The sequence below is a fragment of the Opisthocomus hoazin genome, chromosome Z, assembly GCF_030867145.1.
Source record: "Opisthocomus hoazin isolate bOpiHoa1 chromosome Z, bOpiHoa1.hap1, whole genome shotgun sequence".
NCBI lineage: Eukaryota > Metazoa > Chordata > Aves > Opisthocomiformes > Opisthocomidae > Opisthocomus > Opisthocomus hoazin.
In genome coordinates this window covers 90,745,272-90,769,384 of record NC_134454.1, presented here as the reverse complement: position 1 = coordinate 90,769,384, position 24,113 = coordinate 90,745,272, and the positions used below count along the sequence as shown (strand labels likewise).

At 41.4% G+C, this 24,113-nt stretch overlaps 1 protein-coding gene across 1 annotated transcript in view; it reads left to right on the top strand.

The window, feature by feature from the left end:
- The window catches only part of LOC142358790 (phospholipid-transporting ATPase IC-like), a 35,801-nt gene extending 12,182 nt beyond the window's left edge, over positions 1 to 23,619 (top strand). The window contains exons 3-28 of the mRNA XM_075410522.1: positions 1,712 to 1,809; positions 3,115 to 3,228; positions 3,760 to 3,858; positions 3,965 to 4,026; positions 4,471 to 4,543; positions 4,639 to 4,709; positions 5,972 to 6,054; positions 6,920 to 7,078; positions 7,255 to 7,343; positions 8,095 to 8,285; positions 9,176 to 9,384; positions 10,231 to 10,274; positions 10,415 to 10,574; positions 11,759 to 11,947; positions 12,705 to 12,817; positions 13,267 to 13,431; positions 13,790 to 13,901; positions 14,988 to 15,063; positions 15,845 to 15,977; positions 17,131 to 17,416; positions 18,185 to 18,408; positions 19,327 to 19,410; positions 20,371 to 20,616; positions 20,871 to 21,009; positions 22,115 to 22,245; positions 23,116 to 23,619. Coding sequence (XP_075266637.1) covers positions 1,712 to 1,809; positions 3,115 to 3,228; positions 3,760 to 3,858; positions 3,965 to 4,026; positions 4,471 to 4,543; positions 4,639 to 4,709; positions 5,972 to 6,054; positions 6,920 to 7,078; positions 7,255 to 7,343; positions 8,095 to 8,285; positions 9,176 to 9,384; positions 10,231 to 10,274; positions 10,415 to 10,574; positions 11,759 to 11,947; positions 12,705 to 12,817; positions 13,267 to 13,431; positions 13,790 to 13,901; positions 14,988 to 15,063; positions 15,845 to 15,977; positions 17,131 to 17,416; positions 18,185 to 18,408; positions 19,327 to 19,410; positions 20,371 to 20,616; positions 20,871 to 21,009; positions 22,115 to 22,245; positions 23,116 to 23,346 — 3,581 coding nt within the window. The 3' untranslated portion in view covers positions 23,347 to 23,619. The remainder of the gene's footprint in view (positions 1 to 1,711; positions 1,810 to 3,114; positions 3,229 to 3,759; positions 3,859 to 3,964; positions 4,027 to 4,470; positions 4,544 to 4,638; positions 4,710 to 5,971; positions 6,055 to 6,919; positions 7,079 to 7,254; positions 7,344 to 8,094; positions 8,286 to 9,175; positions 9,385 to 10,230; positions 10,275 to 10,414; positions 10,575 to 11,758; positions 11,948 to 12,704; positions 12,818 to 13,266; positions 13,432 to 13,789; positions 13,902 to 14,987; positions 15,064 to 15,844; positions 15,978 to 17,130; positions 17,417 to 18,184; positions 18,409 to 19,326; positions 19,411 to 20,370; positions 20,617 to 20,870; positions 21,010 to 22,114; positions 22,246 to 23,115) is intronic.
- Positions 23,620 to 24,113: the final 494 nt, after the last annotated feature.

Sequence of the window (24,113 nt, the reverse complement as noted above, 5' to 3'; positions counted from 1 at the left end):
TAATATTTATCTTCTTTTAAACAAAAATCTGGTCCTCCAGTAATTTTTTTTGTAAATTTTATGGAAGGCATCTAAAACCCTGTGACTCTCAGCCCTTCTGTGTAAGCCCGGACCAGGATGCACAATGTGTCTTCACCATCTGCTGTATGTTTTCATTTATGCAATCCTAAATACGAGTGTGACAGTGGAGTAAATATTTCTCTACTATCGTCTCGGCTTACAACCAATATGCTGGAAATGAAAGTTACGTAGTCACAGTAAACTTCCCAGATACATCCAGTGAGAACTTGCTGTATGTGTTGGACGGACAAAGAAAAGCTTTTTGTCTGGATTGGAGTTTTTAAGTCCTAGTCAGCCTCATCAGACATGACTACCTGACAGCAGCCCAAGAGCGCAGTCACGTGTGCTTCCCGTGTGCCAGTCCCCATGCCTCTGCCTCCAGGAGTTTCACCCCATCCATGCTCTGCTGCGCTGGATGCGCTTAGGTCACGAGAATCCCATGAAACCAAAAAGAGCACCCATTAAGGACAATTACTGTGCATGTGAGAAAAGGGGGAGATACTTGGCTGATGAGTCAGGAAAGCTGGATTTCGAAATACTGTCTGCTTCATCCTTCCCAGGCAGGCAAAAGGCTTCTGTGAGTTGGCTTAAAAACTGGCCGCATGAGTTCAGCGGGGAGCTGCTTTGATGTGGGCAGGGCCTGAAGTCGTGGGTGTGCGTAGCAGCATTAATAGGGCTATTGGTGATGCAGGCTTGAGGGCAGGAAAGGGATCTGAAGGATTTTGGAGGGAAAGAGGGAGCCCGGAAAAGAGGGAGCATGGAGAATCACATGACAGCAGGAGGCAATCTGGCAATAAATAGTGGTCTGCCAAAAGCTAGGTATGTCCTAGATGAACCCCATTGAAACGTGGACTTTGTAGGACTTAGATTGACAATAGGGACCTTAACGTGGATATCAATGGTTTGTTAACAAGTTCTCTAGAAACTTTTTCCTTAGGGAGGCTGTTTGTCAAGTCGGGTTTTGAATGCTAAATACCGAAGGTGACAGAGGGAGGCAAGATCGCTCAGCTGCTTTCTAAGCAATTTTATCAGCTTGTGGTCCAAAGCTTCAGAATGCTGTTGCAGACATCGTTTGTTTAGTTTTGTTATATTTTACTGCAAAATGCAATTCATATTCCTGAGTTTTCAAGCAATCAAACAAAACTGATGACTGAAGAAATAAAATGAGCACTTCAGATTTTCACTTTTTTTTATAGTTGCAAATGGAAACCATCGCATAGTATGGTTATATGAAGTAATTGTTTTCAAAAGTTGAGTGGACTTTTTCGTGTCTAGAAAGACTGAGAAACCCTGTTTTGGGTGCTCTGTGCTTCACAGGTGTAATAAAAGTAAACCAAAAGAGGGGAAAGAAGGGAATTTAGCATGAGTAAATGTTACTCTGATAGGTTTTCAGCTTCTCATAGAACTTTCACATTGGTAATCACCACTTCTTCCTACCTCAGATTATATTTTAATTGTTGATAAAGACAAATAGCCTGGAAACTTCTTGAAAACTTTTTTTAGACAATGTACTAAAAAGCAGGTACCAGTCTTGTTTCAATTGGAAGTACCTTTAAAAGGTGGCTTTTGAGAGAAAACCCGAGACTGGCAGATTTGTTCCCTCGTGTTTATAACACTCAGGTGTTGACCCATTTTGCCTTGTCTCTTCCAGACTGCAGCTGGCAAGTGAAGGCAAATGATGAACACTTCTATGAACAGCCCCAGTTTAAGAGAACGGTATTTCTGTGCTTCAAAAAAAGCAAATATGCAGTAAGTTTTCTTTATCTCAATTATGTACTAATAGTACTTGTCAGGGTGAATACTTTCTTAATCTCAGTAAGATCTTTCCAACCACTGCTGATTAGTGTAAAAGCCACAATTAACACTTCTTCAGGATTTCCATCAAAGGTGGGGAAGTATAACTGGTTTTGGGTTTGTGAACAGAAAATGAAGAGTATCAAGAGACTTGTTTAAGATGAGGTAGAGTTAGAAGCCAGGTGTCAGTCCAAATTCCAAGTTTTATCTGATCAACTATGGCTGTTGCAAATGTCTGCATAGGTGTCATCTTTCATATAAGAATTCTCAGTGTAGTATTAAGCTAGACTGGGACAGTCTTAAAAATAGATATTTGAGAATGTCTAGTCATTTAAACAGTGTCATTCTAAATCCGACTAATTATGATAAATGAGATAAAAATGTCGTCTTTATCAAGACAAAAGGTTGAATTTTTTTTTCCTATTCCTAATTTTTCAACTTTTCAAAGTAACAAAGCTATGGTGCTTGTATGTGGTGCTGGTTGCGAGTGACAGAGGCTTGGACTGCGGGATTATGTACGGCCCGTCCAGCTCTATATGTGATGCACTGACTCATGTGGTTCCCTCGTAGCTGCTGAGATACCTGCCTTGCAGACGAGAGGCAGTTTGGATTACCTCATTCGAGTATGAACGTTGAATAGTAAAACTGATACAATGGGAGCTATAGAAATGGAAATCCTGCATGCTTGGACTAGGTGGGGACTGGCAGGCATGATAGTTAACCTTTGCTGGATCTGACACTGTCCCTCCTGAATAAGTCTGATTAACAGTCCTTTGTATCTGGATTCGTTATTTGGAGTTTGATGCCCAAGACCAATTATATCTCTAACAGTGATACCGCGTATTTAGCAAATAATGTCAAAAGGCATCACAGAGAAGGTTGCGTAGGAGGAGGAGAGCACTGAAGCTTCTTCCCCTTCTCTGTGCTCATCTGTCAGTGCCATATGCACTGTGTCAGTTACCTGGGGGGAGGCTGTAACCCTTCCGCACCGTGGCTGTGCAATGCCCCACCGTCCTCGGTGTGGCTGAAGCTTCAGTCTGAGATGCTTTCTGGGGTATGTTAATGTCAGCGAAACAGACATTTTCCGCCTGAGTTCATTAAGACAGTGACCCATGTTAAACTGTTGAGGAAAGGTACAGCTCTAACAAAGTTTGTAGGAAAGATTTCACTAGTAAAATGCTTTCCTTTACAAATGTACAATGCGTATTTTTATGTAAGAAGAATCTACTGTTGTGAATGACATTGGGTTTTCTTCAACAGGGAAATGCAATTAAGACATACAAGTACAACCCTATCACTTTTTTACCACTGAATCTGTTTGAACAGTTTAAAAGAGCAGCCAACTTCTATTTCCTCGTTCTTCTCATTTTGCAGGTAAGAAAGACGGAGAGAATACTAACTGTGAGTTGAATTTGAGGTGCTGATCTACTAAGATGAATAATACTTAATGACCCAATTCACTGCTGTCCTGTCAGGACATTGCAGGGTACTTTGTAGGGACTGTGTCTGAGCTACTACAGAAACTAAGCTCGTCTTAACAGAAATCTGGAACAACATACCCTAGCTTTGTATTAGCTAGGATGAGCTAGTTGCAGAGTTCATGAATTTCATGGGGAAAAGATGTTTCTTTTGCTCTGTAAAACATAATGGCCTTAAGTTCCACTCACGAATCAGAAGCTCCAACAGAAAATATGAGCAACTACAATTGTTAAAGAGAAGCCACTGAGGTAGGACGGCACGGTCAAAGTCTCCTGTGAGAGTTTTGTTCATCTTCCCAACCTGACTTAAAATTCTCTCTCTGTGTTGGTTTTCTGTCTTATGTTATAGTCAGACTTCTATTAAATGTCTCTGAATTGTGCTTGAATGATAATGCTGTATTGAACAGATTTTATTTGTCTTTTGTAGTCGATTCCCCAAATAACGACCCTGTCATGGTATACAACGCTGGTGCCCTTACTCTTGGTGCTGGGAATAACTGCAGTCAAAGACCTAGTGGATGACATTGTAAGACACAGGTTTTGTTAATATTAAAAGCAAAAAACCTCAATGTTGTTTATTTCTTGAATTGTGATACACAGTAGGGAGTACATTCTCTACTCCTGGTTTTCAGGCTCGTCACAGGATGGACAGCGAGGTTAATAATAGGACATGCGAAGTCATCAGGGATGGAAGGTCTGTACTGTTCTTAACTTTATAAGTAGTGTTCGTTGCCTTGTTACGAAGTTTCATCACAGATCTTAACCCGTCGATGGTAGGGAAAGTTCAGCTTTTTGTTGTCTACTGTTCTACATGTCTGTGTGAAAACTTAATTGAAAATGGAAGAGAATTGCCAAAAGGAGTAATTTAAACTTAATTCTGTGGCACTACGTCTGTGCTAAGGGCAACTTCTTTGGAGAGAAGGACAGAAATCCATATATAGGTGAAGAGGGGAGAGAAGAGGTAGGTTGACTTCTAAGTTACAGACCCCCAACTAAATTGCCATTTCCAAAAAGAAGAAAACACACTTTACCAAGATGTAATACTTTTGTACTAAGGAAAGTTCAGTATTTCAAGATTTATAGTGTGCATAGTGTTCTAGATTAAATAGTAATAATTATTAAACTATCTTGATACTAGGTTCAAAATCACAAAATGGAAAGATATTAAAGTTGGTGATATCATTCGTCTGAAGAAAAATACTTTCATTCCTGTAAGTGCTTGAGATATAATTGTTTTATGTTTCTGCAGAGTTCTGCATGAAAGTTGACTTGGATTTATTTGTTGCTTATTTATTTGTTTTTCTAGGCTGACATTTTGCTGCTATCCAGCTCAGAACCAAACAGTCTCTGCTACGTAGAGACAGCTGAACTAGATGGGTAAGGCTCTGTTTAAGGATTTCTTGGATTTAGTTTTGGCTTACTGGTAAAAGAGCAAGCAGTGTGTATTTCAGACTCTACTAGTCACTTCTTAAGCCACACCTGCAAAACTGTGTGCAGTTTTTGATTCCCATAATTCAAGGATTATTAAAAATTGGTGAGGGTCCACTGGAGTGCCACAAAGATGCCTTAAGCGTTGGAGAGCATGACATATGAAGAAGGGGTGAAGGACTTGGATTTGTTCAGCCTGGAGAAGAGAAACAGGATTTAATCAGTCTTCCACTATCTCCAAGGTAGTGACAGAGAAGATGCTCTCCTCACGAGGGTGCACACTGACAGGACAAGAAGCAGTGGATACAAGTTGCTTCAGAGCAAGTTTTGTCTGCGTTCAAGACTAATTGTTTTCACGGTGGATAACTTTTACCATTGGAATATGTTACCAGGGAAGTGGTGGAATTTCTCCCACTGGAAACAGTCAAGGCTTGGCTTGACAAGGCCCTGAATAACCTTATCTAAGGTCCTGCTTCCAGCAGGAGGTTCGACTGTTGATTACCAGAGGTCTCTTCCAACCTGGACTTTTCTATTATTTTAAACTCTTCTTATTCACTGTCAGAGTTGGAAAACAAAAATACATCTTTTTCTGTGGAAGTTTTTCATAGAAACTGCTTAGGTAGCATAAATCCTACTGTCCCTGTCACGTTGCCTTGTAAATGTTGTTTTAGTTCATGTTGTCCAGAAAGCTTGTGCTGAATTCTTTTAGAAGTCTGTAATAATACAGACTTCACCTAATGAGATGAAATATTAGTTTTTCTGAATGAGCAGTGTATTCCTCATTCGACCTTTAGTGATCTTAAAAACTATAACTTATAACATCACGCAAAACAAGGATCTGTTTGTGGTGCGAAAAGTTTGTTCTCTATTGGAGCTTTTAACAGCAGCAGTCATTAAATATGGCTTTCAAATAACCATTACTTCAAACTTTACTATTGCGTTGGTAAAACAATGATTGTGAGAAGCTTCACTTACCTACAGTGGGCAGAGGTAAAGGGGTAAGGTTTCACTTGTGAAGAAAAGCAGCCAGTGTAAGAGCTAGTCACGCGGTTCATGAATGCTTCGTATCCATGCAAATGTGTGGCTTTGCCATTGCCTCCAAGTAGGGGGCTGGTACCTATGGGATATTGATTTGCTTAATTTAATTTTGTTCTGACTTCTTTCCCGTATCCATGGTTTTAATAAATGACCTTTTTATGCTTTCTTCTTAGTGAGACTAACTTAAAATTCAAAATGTCACTTGAGGTAACACACAGATACCTTCAAGAAGAAAGTGCAATGGCAGACTTCAATGGTTTGTACAGTTATATTCTTACAACTCTTCAAATGTTGCTCAGGCAGTTTACAGTGCAAGTAAAGAAAACATGGGTGGGGATGGAAGTGTTGCCAGTGGTGCTTGTGATTCTGGAATTAGTGGCTTTCTGGCTTTTGTCACAAGGCAGGGTAAGCAAGTTGCGCAAAGGAAACTCTGCTGCTGAGCAGAACATGGTCTGTCTGGAGACGAGACCTGTGCCATGAATGAGCTACGGCATGCTGAGTAGACATGCTGGAGCCCTCTATTAGTGTTTGCCTGTTTTCTTTGGAAAAAAAGTATGTTTGCTGTTGGGATTGGATCTGGAAAATAATCTTCTATTGTCCTTTTCATATTTATCATTATGATCTAGCTGCTTTCTCTTCATGTTGTGGAAACTTGAAGGGCAGGAATCCCTCCTCTTACTGAGAGACGCGGAGAAGTAAGCAAGTAGGGACTGTTCCTGGTTTCCTCCAGTATGACAACTGAGGAACATGAAGTGAAATGAGCAACTGACATTCAAAATAGACAGCAGGGAGGTGCTTTTTCACACAATACATAGTTAAGCTAAAGTTCACAGTTTGCCAAGGGATGTTGCAGATGTAAAAAGTTTGTTCTTTTAAAGAATGTCTCTTGAGCAAATTTATATGGAAGGAGAGGCTTCCCACAAAGACACGGAGTCTGGTTCAGGAATATTTGCGCTGAATATCCATACACCCTAAATTTCAAAGAAATTGTTTATTCAGGATGCTCGTTTTCCTGAAGAACCAGCCTCATGAAGTAGAACTACTTCTGTGGCGGGTACAAATCCATGCATTTTTATTTAACTGTTGTATATTACCCATATTCTCCTCCAAATTTTTTTAAGGTCTGATTGAATGTGAAGAACCTAATAACCGACTGGATAAGTTTGCCGGAACATTATTCTGGAGAAACATGAGTTATTCACTGGATGCTGATAAGATTTTATTACGTGGATGTAAAATCAGGAATACAGACTTCTGCCATGGAGTGGTCATATTTGCAGGTATTTATGAATTGAACATGTGTAATATTTACCAACTAAAAGCATGTGCTATAGAGTGAATTGTCATCTTTATCTTATAAACATTGGCTGTATTTTATATCCCAGTTTTGTAAAATAGTAATACTAGCACTTGTTTGTATAATGTATCTTCCCTTTTTTTTTTCCTTTATTTTTAGGTGCTGATACAAAAATAATGAAAAATAGTGGAAAGACGAGATTTAAAAGGACAAAAATTGACTCCCTTATGAATTACATGGTTTATACTGTAAGCCTTTTTGTTTAAAATTCAGACGTTTGACTTCATTTTTAAGTGAATAGAGTGAATGCAAATTCAGGAAACTTTTTTTTCTTTTGGGGTAATGGCGTGTTTACAGTCGTGTTTTGCCCTGACGAGTTGAGATGAAGTAGGAGGAAATCTAGAAAGGTGCCTCGCTGCTGGTGGAATCCGTGACCCTAAACTGCAGGTGTAGGGCAGCCTACGCGATGCGGAAAAGTGCTTCAGGAGCGGTGGGCAGGTGCTCTGCTTGTCTGCACTGAAGTGCTGGAGGGAGACCTGAGGACCCGCTCCTGGTTCAGAGGCCCGTTCAGCCTGACAGGTTCAACGCTCGCGGTGTTTGTCCTTGGGCAGCACCCATGGGGTGTGCGTGTGAGGAATACTGGCTGTGCTACACCCCGCACTCCACTGAGTGTGATTCCCTGGGATGGGCAGAGAGGAGAGAGGAGCTGGCCTGTTGGCAGGCAGGGGCACTTATCTCAGCACATTCTGCCTCTGGTCTGAGCACGTTCATGTGCCCTATTTGCTGCCTGCTTAAGTAGATGTAAAAACATGAAGATGATGCTTGGGGAATAGACAAAAACTAGAACCCAGATTATCTGAAGAGACCATTTTGTGGGAAAGGTTTGCTCCCCTTCTTTCTTAAAAATACATGTAATAGTCTATTTTGAACATGGAGATTTGGGGTGTAAGTCGAGCAGATATTTCTGAAGTGTCACAGGCCTCTCTGTGTACGCTGTAGATTTTTGTCGTCCTCATCCTGCTGTCGGCTGGCCTTGCCATTGGACACACTTACTGGGAGCAGCAGATCGGCAACTCGTCTTGGTACCTCTACGATGCACAAGACTTCAGTCCTCCATATCGTGGCTTTCTTAACTTTTGGGGATACATCATTGTTCTGAACACCATGGTTCCCATTTCCCTCTATGTGAGGTAGGTAAATACCTTGGCCTTTAAAGCTGAACTGGTGATAGGGTTGAACTACCTGGGGACTAATGGTGAATGGACTTGATTTCCCATTGGTGGCAACAAACGCAGCTTCACATTGGACGGGAAAGCATATTAATTCTCTGTCTTACCGAAAAGACATTGGATACACTCACCCTCTTCAGTGAGATTTTACGAGAAACTGATCTGTATTGCTTTCATATCAAATCGTCACTCAAGGATCTTTGACTTAGGATTTAAACATATCTGGCTTTTCTTAACAGTATTAAGCGTATCTGCTCTATACTTTGACTAAGGAAAAAATTCTCTTAAGCAGTGATCTCTGACAAAGCTGGAGACGTGATCCTACCGGTATTTAACTTCTCAATCTAATTCTGCAGTCACAGTGGGTGAAGGAAACTACTTGAAAAAGAAATAAAATGCAAAAAAAATTTTTCCAGATTTATTCTCAAAGAGAGGCCTTACTGCTCCATGAAGTATGAATAATTTTGCCTTTGACAAACCTGGAGTCATCCAGCCTCCTACCTGCTCTTCTCCAAACTGTACTTAAAATGCTATTCCCAAGTGGGATTTGTGTTTGTTACGGAAGCAGCACCATCAATACTTCTGGCTTGATAAGGCCGTAAAGGCTTTTCCCCAGTTACTGTGGTGGTGTTGAAGCTGAGCTGTGTTGTCCGACATCAGTTTGAGTGGCCTGTGTGGGGGTGATGGCACTCTGTAATGTGCTGGTAAATGTAATTGTTTTGTCTTAAGCTCTTGGGCTATGTACGCAATTTGAGTCCTGGAAAATACAGTCCCCTGGGCCTGATAATATGTTATTATTTTGAAACATGAGATGCAGCTGGGAGTGAGAAAATTGATTTTATTCCATTTAGTGTCGAAGTAATTCGTTTGGGCCAAAGCTATTTTATAAACTGGGACCTGCAAATGTATTACCCTGAGAAGGACACGGCCGCGAAGGCCAGAACCACCACGCTGAACGAGCAGCTGGGGCAGATCCACTACATCTTCTCTGACAAGACGGGGACGCTTACGCAGAACATCATGACATTTAAAAAATGTTGCATAAACGGCCAAAGATACGGTAAGTCTGTGCCACGCTGCTGGGCCCTGTAGTGAAAACAATGGCTAGCACAGGAGCTCCAGTTTGTGACAGCACCACAGGGGGAAGACCCTGCAAGTCCCTGAATAGCACAGCTGGCAGCCTCTGACCAGTCCACACAAATGAATTTTAATGCTTTTTTGATATCAGGTGCATATGAGTCTTTTTAGTTTCTACTGAACTTCCACAGTTTAGCCCTGGCATTGCACAAAGCTCCAGTAAAATGGAATTGTTGGGGTTTTCCCACCGTTTTCCCCTTTAAAAAGGGGAAACTGATGGACCTGAGTGGGAACTTCCCAGTAGAAAAGTCAGAAATTAGTGTTTTACAGAATACTTTACTTCTGGTAGAAATGCTTCAGGGACAAAATTAATCTAGAAGCAAATAAGAACATTTTAATAAGAACAGCAGTTTTTCATTTTGTGTTAGTTCCATTTCCAGTTGTGTCTGGATTTCAGTATTTAGAATACACGACATACATGCTCCAAAACTGTTACTTGGCCGTTTCAAATAATGAAGAATGCAGCATGCTATTGCCATGTGGTTTTTAAACATCCTCCCTCTGATGAGAGATGGGGAATTTCTGACAGTGAAAGCTGTGTTAAGGCAACCCGGATGCTTCATGACAATTCTCCCGCGTGCTTTTTTCTTATATTTGCTTTGGTGTCACTAGTATACAAAGGTACTGTGGCTGTGAAAGAACTTGCTTTTTTAGAATCTGAGCTATTCCAGTGCAGTAGATATTCTCTGTATTTTTTGCTTTGTGAATGAGTTGTAAACACTTTGTTACTCTGTCCTGTGCCTTCTAACTGATGGTGCTTGCATTGCAGGAGACTGCCGGGATGGAGCAGGGCAGCTTCAGAGCCACCCAGAGGTAGGTTGGTGCAATCTGGCGCTGAAGGCCCTGTGGTCTGTAGAACAGGGAACCTTCCCTTGCCAAAGTATGAAGAGTTGCTGGCAGGCACAAAGCAATTGCACATGAGATAACTCAAACTCTCTCTTCTGTTTTCTAAGCAGCAAGTAGATTTCAGCTGGAACATGTATGCAGATGAGAAGTTCTCATTCTATGATCACTATCTGATAGAGCAAATAAAATTGGGAAAGGAGCCAGAAATTCAGAAATTCCTTTCTGTGCTTGCCATTTGTCACACAGTCATGGCTGACACTTCTGATGGTGAGTGTGTTTGTGGGTTGGTTTGGTTGGTTTTGTTTTTTTTTTGCGTAAGGGGAAACAACAATGCACATCCAGTTGCACAAGGGAGAGATCAAAACTAATGCTGATCCCATAAGTGAGAAGGCATGCTAGGCTGCTCTTTTAAATCAAACAAAAGCAAGAGCCAGTGCCATTCCCTGTGCTGAACTTATCTGACCTTTTATGGAAGGAGGGCTGTCTTTATGACAGTTACATTTGTGGCAAATGCACATCTTAAATAACAGCAGATTTAGAAAGGCAGGGGAACAGTTTATACAGAGGTCTTGTGTTTTGATGTTACAGGTCTTCTCTTTGTTCAAACACATCTTTAAAAACTCTAAAGCATAAACCACAGAGAAAATCATAATGACACTAGCATAGTCTCTGGTTCCACATACATATGTGAAAGTACAAACACCCTTGGACACTTGTTTTCAGTGTGGAAAAACAAGTGTTTTCAGCATGAGGGTTTCATGCTCTTAGTTCTTGAAGCATAGCCCTGTAGATGGATACAAATCGTGTATGTCTGTCCTAAGAGTATTGGCAGTAAATAACCAAAATGAATAACAAAAAATGTGACAAACTAAATTTAGAGGTGAAATGGCTATTGAAGAATTCATGAATGTGAAAAATAAGGTTGGAAGGTTCAATTAAAACATTGAAGAGTGATACTGCTTTACTCCCATCATTGTGAGATCTCTCTGAAACCGGCAGTCTCCTGTCCTTTCCTGGTCTTCCTGCTAATGTTTTTGGGACTGTTTCCACTACACTGTATTGGTGTCTGTGGCCAAGGATTTGTCTTTTGGAGCTTCCTTTGAAAATACTTCAATGAATGTATTGAGAAATTAAGATATTTAAGTTAAATTTGTTTTGAGAGAGAGAAATTACAGTTTTTGCTTTTACACCTGGAGGGAAGAGGGTTCAGTGACTTACCCTGTTTGGAAACCACATGTAAGAAAAAGCACGGGGTGTCCCTAGTCCCTCTCCTCTGTGTGCACTGCTGTCAGGTGCTGCAGCAGTGTGTTAGACCCCACTTCAGAACGAGAAAGGACTTGGCATGTCCAGCCCTCAGTCACTCTAAAGAATGGGTGTTTGGTGTCCTAGGGCCCCTGTAACGCTCAGGTATACCCTGGCTTTCTCTTCTTTTTGCTGTTTGCACGATATAGGTCAGCTCAATTACCAAGCAGCTTCCCCAGACGAGGGGGCCCTGGTTACGGCAGCCAGAAACTTCGGCTATGTTTTTCTTTCACGAACACAAAATACCATCACTGTAAGTGAAATGGGGATTGAAAGAACTTACGACGTCCTTGCTATCTTGGATTTCAACAGTGACAGAAAACGGATGTCTGTCATTGGTGAGCTGATTGAACCGACCTTTATAGAAAAGATCACTTCTATTTCATGGGTGAAAAAGTGTGTGCAAGGGAAGTTGTTTGAAGTCAAGAATTACAGCTGTGTAACACACAGTCCTATGATAGATTTGAATCCACATAGCTCTGGATAGCAAAAGAGAGGCTTTGTAATTAGGTAAACGTGTCCACTAGACAGTCCTGGTGTTCAGACGTGGCCTCTCCTGAAGACAATCTTAGGTCCCTTTAGTAGAAGCTTGAAGAAATGCTGTAAAGATGATTTATTCCCTTTTTCCCCCAGAGAACAAGCAAGTTGCCTGTTCCTCTAGCTATTGGAACACTAGGTATGCAGGCTGAGGTATAAATAGCTCTTCAGTTTTGATTTTAACAATCTTTAAAGAAGTCAGTCTTGAATCAGTTAGAGATCTGTTGTTTTTAAGGCTGTAATTATGGTGCATCGTACCTCTAGCGTACGTCTCTTCCCAGCTCCTATGGGCAAGTGAGATATTAATACTGTATGAACCATTATCAAAAACATAATCTTTGGGAGTTTTTAAATGTCCTTGCCTGTCATGAAAGAGAAGAGGAAATGCACTTGTCCACCAGGTTACTTAACTGAACAAGAACAGAGATGATGGAGAAGAAACATGATCGTGTAGGTTTGGTACTTAAGAGCAGTAGACTGAAAAATCTAATCTGAAACTATTCCTTTATTTAAATGTACTCTAACATTTTGTCCCACCTCTCGTATTTTACTTCACAGTAAGAGAATCATGTGGAAATATAAGGCTATATTGTAAGGGAGCTGATACAGTAATTTATGAACGGTTGCACCCAAGGAATCTAAAGAGAGAAGCTACAGAAGAAGCACTATATGTAAGTTTGCATTCTATATGCTGTTTTAAAATTAAAATTAATTTCTTTCGTTTTATAATTTTATTAATTTCCTTTTCCTAAGCTATTAAAACAAATGCAGACCTCTAATTGGTTCTACTCGTCATCCCAAACCTGAGAAATAATCAAAGCAACAGAAGTTTTCATGCATGTTCTTAAAAATGCATTCATTGTCTTTTCATGAGAAGTTAACTTAAATTTTGCCTACATGTTTGTTTTTTTTTCCATAGTTATCAGTATTCCAGATCACTCTGTTCTGTTTGTCACCTCTTGTCAGCTATAATTTAATTTGGGGCATTTCTGAAATGCCCAGGACTAATTGCGCGGTCAGATTTGTTCTGTCAGACTTAGCAAATGCTTATGATCTTACGTTCGGATTGCAAGTGAAGAGTTTTGGTTTGTGGATATGGTTTTATTCAATTATTTTTCAGATTTTTGCGAATGAAACTCTTAGGACACTCTGCCTGTGCTATAGAGACATTAGTCGTGATGAATTTGAAGCATGGAATAAAAAGTTTTTGGAGGCCAGTGTAGCTACAGCTAATCGTGATGAAGCTCTGGACAAAGTATATGAGGAAATAGAAAAAAACTTGATTGTAAGTCAAGCTTTAAATTTTTGGTGTACTTTTGTTCTTATATAAGCAGAAACTTATCTCTCTGAAAATAAATTTTCCTTGCTTATTGGGACATCTTGATTTAGAATTTTTCAGTATTTTATTGCCCTTAAAGCTGTGCCAAATTTCAGAGTTTAATAGAACAAAGGGAAATGTATTTTAGTACATGTATTTCGGTGTGGTCACTTCTATATGCAAGAGTTTGTCTTTACTGAATTCTTAGCTTGAGCTGTACCTTGGCTTGAAGACATATCCAGAATATTTCATTCTCTATTGAAAATTAATCACTTTTCTGTGCGTATTTATCCTACTAAATACCTGTATTTTAAATATTTTCCAGCTCCTTGGTGCAACAGCTATTGAAGACAAGCTACAGGATGGAGTTCCAGAAACTATTTCCAGACTTTCAAAAGCAGACATTAAAATCTGGGTGCTTACTGGTGACAAAAAAGGTGGGTTTACTTACAGCCAAAGAGCTAGTGAAAACAGGATAAGGGCTAGAATGTGAACTGGGACAAATGCAGCCTAGAAATAAAGCATAAGTTTCTAGAGAAGCTTAGTATGAAACTCCATTTAAATCGAAACTGGGGGAATTTCTAAAAAGTGCAGAATTTCGTGCCAGCTGTTCCCAGTCCAGAGTTACTGGGTAGGCTCCTGTGTAACTTCTGTTCCTCCAACAGATTAGCCTAGATGACTGATTTTGGAACAATCTTGCTACCAAAAATCCAGGGGAATATCCAGCTACCACTTTTCCCAGTGCAAAGCAAATGCAAGACCACTTACTTTTAACACCAGGTGTGCTTGGCTCTGAGGGCAGGTACCAAAACTTATCTTTTTATGGTGAAAATTTACTTTTCAAAGAATCGCAAGTGCTGCTGACAAACTGATTTGCTTTTCTTTTGGTAGTTGCTAGTCTGCAGTCTGGCAACACATTTTGTAAAGTCAGCTAAAAATCTGGCATTAAATTTGTAAGTAAGAGTGGCCTGGATGGAGATGCAGCCTGACCAGCAGCTCTGATGGTGGCAACAGTTGGGGTTCAAGGAATCCAGAGTAAGAACAGGGCAAGATAGTGTGGCACACCCTGTGACTGAGTCTTGCTCTCTGACATGGCGGCAGCACCCCCATCATCAAGTTGGTAGATCTTTCTTCCACGAATTGGCTGATAGACTTTTCCAGGTCACTCATGTTTTTGCCTTCAAAATATCTTGTGACAAGGCATTCCACCACAGTAATGTACACTTCCTAGGAAATATAATTCCCTGTTGTCAACTTTAAATCCATCACCCACTGCGCCTTCATTGCCACGCAGCTGTTGTATGACAAAGAATTAACAAGCATTCCCCCAGCTTCTCTGTGCCATGTATGATATTTTTTTTTTTTCCTATTCATCCACATTGTGGTAATGAAAAGGAACTTCTCATACTGAAACATAACTTCAAAAATTACTCAAAAAGACTTCAGGTACTTCTGGCTGCTCCCAACCAATACTCATGACGGAGCTTTAAGTAAATACTTTCTTCTCTTATTTTTCATTGTAGAAACTGCTGAAAATATTGGATTTTCTTGTGAACTCTTAACAGATGAAACAACAATCTGCTACGGAGAAGATATCAGGCAAGTGAAAAGCACAAAGGATTTGTTTGTGGGCATTATGAATGTTCAGTTTTTAAAATTAACTCATCAGTAACATTGATTTAACCCACAGTGACTCTTCAATGACAGAACAGTATTTCTGGGCAGTTTTTCGGCTGTACTTTGTCTGTTTCTTTGCTTTTTATGGAATTGTAATTTTACAAGACAGCCTCTTAATTGTGGGTAGAGGTGGTGATACCTTATTTGCAGGAGGTTATATGTTCTAGGTCAACAACTGTCGACATTATATTCGTCTTGTACTTCAGACAAGTCTGGAGCCCACCTGCAGTGGGCTAAGCAGGTCTCTCCCTAGTCCAAACCTTGAGTAGTTACTGGGTTTTGCTCTTGCTACCTGTCCCTGAACTCCAGCATTGCCCCAGCTGGTTTTCCACCCCAGCCCATGCTCCTATATGCAGTACAGACTAAAAACAAGGTATTCAGCACTTAGTCATAAAGAATTTGTCGAAATGGTTAGACCCAAGGAAAAACAAAATGGGGCTGGGAGAAGAACTAGGGCCTTGAAACAGTGTCACAACTATTCCTGAGTCATTTTTCCTTATTTGCAAAACAGCAAGGATATCAAACCAGTGTGGTCCTCCTTTCGCTGTTGCTCTAGCACTGCCTAGAACATCACTTAATATATGGCACAGAGAGTCCTTGCAGGATATACTGCATTTCTTTCCTGCAGACTTTCAATCTAGGCCTGATCTAGCTTAAAGGTTATACTCAATTTTTCTGTAATAGTGTCCACCTCTCTTTCCAGTGCTCTTCTTCAAACTAGGTTGGAAAACCAGAGGAACAGAGCTGGATCAAGTATACATTCCTCCCTAAGAATGAAGGAGCCCTTCTTTCAGGGTAGTAGAGATTGTGCTTTAATAATCACTGGCTCCTGGTTGGTATGTACGAAAGAAGTTTGCCTGTGTATTTGAGATGTTGGGGATACCGCCAAGTCACAGTGTCCTTCACTGAGGACTCTGTTCATTTGTCTGTTTTGCTAAACCAGTTAATGAAAATTATTTGGCCGTTGTGCCACCAGTTGAACGCAAGTGTTTGATATTCATGTTCAGCAATCATTTTGGTTTTGAAGGTTGAATGTAGTGCTCAAGGAACATCTTGGGCCTTTCAAATCACCCTGGAAGCTGCCATCAAAGTAAAGCCAAGCCTCTACAAAAGCACAGTCTGATTTTCAGGGTGTTTATTCTCCATGAGGGGAGGAAAAAGAAATGAGGAGGAGATGACTGCCAGCACTACAGGATGTATGGCTCTAGTATAGGCATAGAAATTGTGCTTAAAGTGAGAGACGGGAGTGAAAGGATAGAAACAAAAGACAAGCTTCCTGCTCAGTCCTGCAATATAGTGTTCTCACAGGAGCTTAGACAGCAGGAAAGAGCTTTTAGCAGAGAGGTGGCTAGCAGTAATTCAGTGACTGCTGCCCACCCTGTTGGCAGGCTGTTCTTACAGACACCTGCAAAGGAGAAAGCCCAGTGAACAGCGAAGGACCATCTGCAATGTTTCAGCATTCCAGCCCTAAACCTTGATGTTGTGTAAAGAAATGCACATCTGTGTCTAAGGCATGTGAAGCAAGCTGGGGATGCCTAAAGGTAATCTAGCAGGAGCATCAGATAAAATTGCGGGTCTCTGTTACCCGCTACTTGAGCTGAACGGCCCCAGAGCTAACCCAGGTATTTACAGGACACTTCCACATGTGTTGGGCATGGTCCTTTAGGACACGGGGAAATAGCAGAGAGGGAAGTTTAAATGCCAGAATGTTTTCAAAAGGGAATTAGTTCCCGTCAGAAGAAATATCCCTTTAAACTCTGCAAGAGATGCTGTGACACTAAATACAAGCATTTTGCTTTTGTTAATCTCACCATGTATGTTCTTTTCATTGTTTCTGTGGCTCTTTGTTCACTCCTCTGCATGAGCATTTTATTAAAATGCTATAAATGGGTGATGGGAACGTAAGAAAGTTAAATGTGTTGTATAGGCAGTACTTGGAAATACTTGAAATAGTGTAGAAGGGAACGTAAAATATTTTTTGTTACACAGAATGAAATCCTGCTAGAGAAGAAAAAGAAGAAAAAGAAACTTAAACTGAAATTCCCCAGAACAGCAGAAGAGAAGAAGAAGCAAGCTGAGAAGAGGAGAAGGGCTGAAGCTTACAAAGAGCAGCAGCAGCAGAACTTTGTTGATCTGGCCTGTGAATGCAGGGCTGTGATCTGCTGTCGTGTGACTCCAAAGCAGAAAGCCATGGTGGTCGAGCTTGTGAAGAGATACAAGAAAGCTATTACTCTGGCTATTGGGGACGGTGCCAATGATGTAAACATGATTAAAAGTAAGGCAGCTGTAAGACTTCTCTGAGTAGGAAGGACCTCTTCTGGGCGTTCTCTGCAGTCTCTTCACTATTGCTCTTTGTTCAGAAGACTCTACCACCTATTTCATTGCCCACGTTAATGTTACTTGAGTTTTGTTAGCTTCTATGCCTGTGCTTTCCCTTTCCGAGGCACTCCTCTATGAAATGGTTAGTGGGTTTTGCTGATACATATTAGCTCTTTGTGTAAATATTCCCTGAGAAGGGACTTGAATTATATCTGTTATCATGTTGTGGGTTACAGAAGTATAATATAAAGAACCCAGCAATGGCTTAGCTGCCCCTTGCTTGGAGGCATTAGCCATGCTGTATTGCAACTGGTGCTCTTCGGACCGCTTCGTGAGACATCCCACTGAGAAAGAAACTTCTGGGGTATGGTCTATGTTAGGAGTGCATTTGTAAACTGCCTGGCCAGTCTGTTCAGGGGTTTGCTTGCTCTCTCTCATTGCTCAGTTCTCCCTTGGTCAAACTGCCCGGTGTCCATTCGGATGGAACAAGCACTGAGAGAGAATCCAAGCAACGGTGGAGACATGAGCAGTAAATAGCGGGGCGAGGAAGGGCCTGTGTGCTGTTGTGTTAGCTGTTAATGCAGCCTTTGTGCTGTATGCAGAAATAAAATAGGGCAGAAGAACCTGAAGCAGAGAATAGGAACTGGTAGAAGGCTTGCCCTCAGTCGTGTTGTTCCTCTCCCTTTGTTCAATGTAGTGTGTGGTGTTTGTTTCATTAACTTAGCTGCCCACATTGGAGTTGGAATCAGTGGCCAAGAAGGGATGCAAGCCGTCATGTCAAGTGACTACTCTTTTGGGCAATTCCGCTACCTCCAGAGACTGCTGCTGGTCCACGGACGATGGTCTTACATTAGGATGTGCAAGTTCTTGAGATATTTTTTCTACAAAAACTTTGCTTTTACACTAGTCCACATCTGGTATTCATTCTTTAATGGCTTTTCTGCCCAGGTAAGAAGGCACGCTCGTGTAATATTAACAAGCAGATCTTCCTTTTTGTCAGCGCAGCACAGCAAAGGCTCAACCTGGGAAGTGATGGGAATCTGAAGTTATCATCAATAATTTCTGCAGGAGAATAAGTGATAACTGCTAAGCTAGTTAGTTGCAAGCTAAGCAGTTGGTTATGATGTCAAAACGCTAAAGCCAGTATCATGGTTATACAGAGAGGAAGGGAGGAAGAGATTGTTATATAGCAGTTTGGGAGACCTTTCCCAACCCTGCTACTTAAGATACTCCTAGGTGAAGTGAGACGGTGCATCAATAGGAAACCAAACCCCAAATTTTTCGTCCTGAACTGCTGGCTAGAATGGCTTGAAACATGCTTGTTGTAACTGGCAGTGTTTGAAGTTCACATAGGGTTGAAAGGACTTTAATAGTTGAGCTGTGTCTCCAGGGGCATAACCACAAGACAGGCAGATGTCATTGCATGGAGAGTCAGGGCCACAGTTACAGACAGGCAGCCCTGCCTGAGGCTAATGCTGTTTGCTGTGATGTAAACTGTGGGTGCCTCGGACAGAGCGAAAAAAGAACATAAAAAGAAACCAGGGATCCCAAGCTTGTATGTGAGGTGCCAAGTGCTCATCGCAAGTGCAGCTGTAAATCAGACTGCCACCTGCTGCAAGGTGTTCGTTTTGATAGTGTTTCAGGTCAGGTAATGCCGATGGTTTGTAAGGAGTGGGGCAGCTTAATACAGGCTAAAAATAGTTTCAACAGAGCTTTGAGCGAAGGTGCTGCTTGCCTTTTGGGTAAACACTGAGAGAGCTAATTTAATGCTGTAGTAGAGCATGTGTGAATTTTCTCAGGAATTGGAAGGAAAAGATGTAATTCAAAAGAAATCATTAACTACTGAGATTCCTCCTCTTCTTGCAGACAGCATATGAAGACTGGTTCATCACGCTGTACAACGTACTGTATTCTAGTCTCCCGGTTCTGCTAGTAGGCTTGCTGGACCAGGTACTCTCTATGTTGTTAACAACAGATGAATGCAAAGGCGTCTAACATGAAGTCTTTAATTACACTGAAACTGGTTGCCTTGTTGTATGTGCAAGGCATTAGGGGGGCGGGGCGTGTTGTTTTTTAGGTTTTTAAAAATGTATTCCTCTTCCCAGTGTGTGAGGTAACAAGAGACAGTGAGGAGAGGGTTTCTGAAATAGCCAAAGTTGGTCGGGTCAGAGATCTTTAGTGCTAATAATGTTTGTTAAAAATGTTTCTAAGTGCCTGCTATGCCATAACGTCATTTCCACAGCACAGCAACGGGCAGCTTTGTTACTGGAAAAGATATTCCTTGCTTACCCATCTGAGCTGAAGGTGGAGGGGCTGCACAACTTTGAATGACTGTATTTAACAGGAAGTCTTGGTGTGTGGCATTTGTTTTAATTCAGTGAGACAAGTGCTTTTGGCCTTCTCTGCTTGTTTTTCCATACAAGACTTACCTGCTGATTAGGCAAATCAATGTTTCTGCTTTCTTTTGTGATAAAAGTGGAGAAACAAATTTAGTTCCAAATTAAGCACGCAGCTGAGTAAATGTTAGAGACTTAAAGTCAGGGCAAGCAATGATGGCCCCATTCTTCTGCTTAGGGACCGTGTAGGGAAAGGACTCAACACAATACATAGCTGTAAAGAGCTGTGCAGCTGTGGACGTTCTTGGCTTGGCAAATAAGGGCTAAAAATCTAGAAGCCTGGAAACGGGATATGCAATAGCTTAGAGAGATGTCCTCCAGACTTAGTTCTTCCTAGCTGCATGCGTTACTCTGTGGAAAGTCTGCTGCCCACCCTGCTATTTGCAAAGGGAAAAGAAATCCGCCATTTCCTTTGGAACGTTGTATAGTTGAGCTTCTTAGTCTTCAGAGCTTACACTGAGAACAAAAAATTGCAGCAACGTTTTTTTTTTTTTTCTTTTCCTCCTTTATTAAGGATGTGAGCGACAAATTGAGTCTTCGGTTCCCTAGACTGTATGTTTTGGGACAGAAAGATTTACTTTTTAACTACAAGAAATTCTTTTTAAGTTTGCTTCATGGAGCTATAACTTCGTTGATAATCTTCTTCATACCATATGGAGCTTACCTTAAAACTATGGGACAAGATGGAGAAGCACCTTCAGATTATCAGTCATTTGCTGTCACAGCAGCATCTTCTCTTATATTTATCGTCAATTTTCAGGCAAGTAAGCTTAGCTTCTTGATCTCTGTTGCTCTGAAAACACCTTCCGGTTATGTTTCTAAACTTGTTTACTAAGAACATGACAATATGCAAAAAGCTCCCCCTTTTTGCCTTCTCTCTTCTCCGTTGATGATCTCTCCCTGACTGACGTGTAACTGGATTAGAGATGACTTCACCAAAATGCTGTCAGTCTTCAGACTAGTTGGTATTATTTTGAATTAATAAACTAATTTGGAGCTTTTGTTTGCTTTCAGATTGGCTTGGATACATCTTACTGGACTTTTGTTAATGCTTTTTCAATATTTGGGAGCATTGCACTTTACTTCGGTATCACATTTGACTTCCACAGTGCTGGAATCCATGTTCTCTTTCCTTCTGGCTTTCAGTTCACAGGTCAGTCCTTGTGTTTTGTGTCTTGTTCCTGTCTCGCAACGGAACTTTGTAACTTGAGCAGAACTACGGCCAAAATGTCGTGGTGTGAACCTGATGCCTGTGAAAGGAAGTGATGTCAAAAACTACTTCACTTCCAGGGAAGGGTTTTGTTAATGTTTGGGGCCAGGTTGCTTTATTGGAGTATTTCTTTTCTTTCAAGGAAAATGGGCTGGAACTTGATGTTGCCCAGCAGCAGGTGTGTGCAAATGAAAACTAAGCTAAAATTGGTAGCAGCTTAAAATAAAGGGAATGCGATGATCTGGCAGGTTATGCGTCCGCCAAGTTGCTCTGTGAAACCCCAGAGTAAGACAGAGCCAAATGCTGTTAGCAGCTCCTTGGAATTTTGCTGGAAGTCCAGGGAGATAGAAGTAGCAGCCAGCTGGAAATGTTTTTCTGAGGAGAACTGTGCTTCCTAATTTTCCTAGTGACAAATGATTCGTATGTTGCCTTGGATCTAAATATCCCCCCCCCAAAATAACAAACCCCCTCAATTTTACGTACTCCTCCTTAAGCTGAACCCAGCTGAAAAAGGGTAGTTGCCTCTAGCATGTTTTTCTTCTGACCTTTAGTAATGTTTTAGACTACTTCTATAACTTGCTTCTACCTGAATACTTTATACGTTTCAGAAGTTTGTAAAAGGTATGATTGCTACTTAGTTTGATAGAATCTCCATGAGATTGGTGTTTGGCTACTAAATATCACTTGCTTTCTAGACCACATATATACTGACGATACGCGGAGGACTTTTTCTTGCTTTCGTGCGTTGAAGCAGGACAAAAGCCATGCGTGTCAGCCAAGCGTTTGTCTTGCAGCCTCTCTTAATTCTTAAAATGGCTTTGACATTAATATGGATATGTTGTAATAGAAGTGCTTTATGATATTCTTTCCTGTTGTGCTCTCTTCAGAGTAGAGTCTCTGAATAAAAGCTTGATGATGTGATATGCAACAGAGAACCTGAATGTTAGGTCCTCAGGAAAGAAGCTGTGGCTTCTAGCATCTTATTTGTGTTTTATAACTAGTTTACTTGATCATGTCATAAACTAATTTTTGCTCTTTTTATTCCTAGGAACTGCTCCAAATGCTCTGAGACAACCGTACCTCTGGCTGACCATGATTTTAGCAATTGCTATTTGCTTACTTCCTGTGGTGGCACAGCGTTTCTTATCAATGACAGTCTGGCCTTCGGAAAGTGACAGAGTGAGTAAAGTCGTACGCTATTTCAGTTAATTTGGCATGTATTTACTTACAGGAGTTGGTATTGGTGCTAATATTGGAGATCAGTAAGTGGCTGTGCCCCAGGGAGAGCTGCACGAGATGGGGCTCAGGTCCCGTGGGCGGGGAGGGTGGCAGCGGGGCTTCCCAAAGGCCGGACGAGCCTGCCTTCTCGCTGGGTGACGACAGGCGCTGTGACGTTGTGCCATCCAAGGCAGAGTGTCACTTTGAAGTGTTCTTACTTCCCAGTACCGTCCTTGTGTGCTTCTGTGGGATGCAGAGGTACGTGTGCAAGCTCAGCACGCAGTTCAGTGTGGGCTACTTCATCGTTTGTCTTGGCTGAGCACTTGACTTTGCAAAACCACAGAAACCTACTCTGAAGCTGCTGATGGCCTGACTTGGGTTTTTATTTGAGCTGCGTCGGAGCTCCATTGATATGTGTCAGTATAGTGGACAGGGTTTGTTTGCTTCTGTTTTGCCTTGAGCTGGCAGATAGCAGATGGGTATGAAAATAGTTAAAATTGCAGTAGTCTTGTTTAAAAAGGTATTAAAGAAATGTCAGCATGAGAACACAGGAATAGCTTTCAATCACATACCCTCAGTCCACTTCAGTGAAAGGCATTTAGAGATAAATGAAAATAATGAAGTTCAAAAGAATACAGTAAGTCTTCCTGAAATGGTCATGTGTGACTGCATATATTCTTGCTTCTAACAAAATCAAGTTGAAACAAGAGAACTTTCCTGTTAAGCAGTTCAGGATGTAAAAAAGTATCAGGTTATTTCCCCAGATAATAAATGCAAAGAAGCTGTTTTCCCTTGTAAGCCATAAACTGACCTGTCTTTGCATGCATGAAGATTCAGAAGAACTGCAAGAAGTACGTGGCCGAAGAACAACAGTGGAAGCGAAGGCAGAGTGCTTTTCGCCGCGGGGTGTCTGGCCGTCGTTCTGCTTACGCTTTCTCCCATCAACGGGGCTACGCTGATCTCATCGCTTCCGGACGCAGCATACGGAAGAAGCGGGCTCCTTTAGATGCAGTCCTAGGCAACGGCGTGACGGAACTCAGAGGTGCTCGTGGAACAAGCTGATTTACTGCAGCTGGGGAAGATTTTTATCCCAATGACTGCACAAAAAAAATTTTTTTTTAAACAAACTCAGGATATTTTTTTAACCAAATGGCATAAGGATTTGAAGATTTTTGTTTTATCACAGAACGGCCTGGTTTTGGACTACTGGAAACACAGAAAGGCCAAGAGTTCTCTGCAGAGCTGCTGATCCTTGTGCAATGTGAAAGTGAAGGAGACGTGTGCTAGGGTATGAAAACCCAGCACTGCTGATTTTTTTTTTTTTTTTTTTAGTGATGCCTGGAATTGCAAACTTTATTCACATTTTAAAAATATGTTGGTATAAAACTGCAGCTACATTTCATATTTTGCCTTGGAAAGCAAACTGCTAGGTAGCAGTTACCTTGTGTGCACCATTTCATTAAATTGCAGAGGCCTAATGGCAAATCAGACGGTCGCTCTTCTGAGAGGGCCCTGGGTGTCCTCATCTACGCTTGTGCGGCTGAGATGGAGATCTGTCTGCTGGTCCGCTGTGGTCTGGGTCAGGTTTTACTAGGAATTCTGACATTTACAGGTGGGGGTTCTGTTTCTTTCTCTTTCTTCAACAGTTGACTGCAGCTTGCTGCACTAAATCGAGAGACAGCTCTTTGCATCTCGTTAGTAGGAGCGATACGCCATGATTCCTCTCGCAGCCACTTCCTTGATTTCCCTGGCACGCAGAGCTCCGAGTCAGTAATCGGAGGGGTGTTTCTCACTTGCTCTTTGCTTCTCCGCCTGTCTCTCTGTCCAGC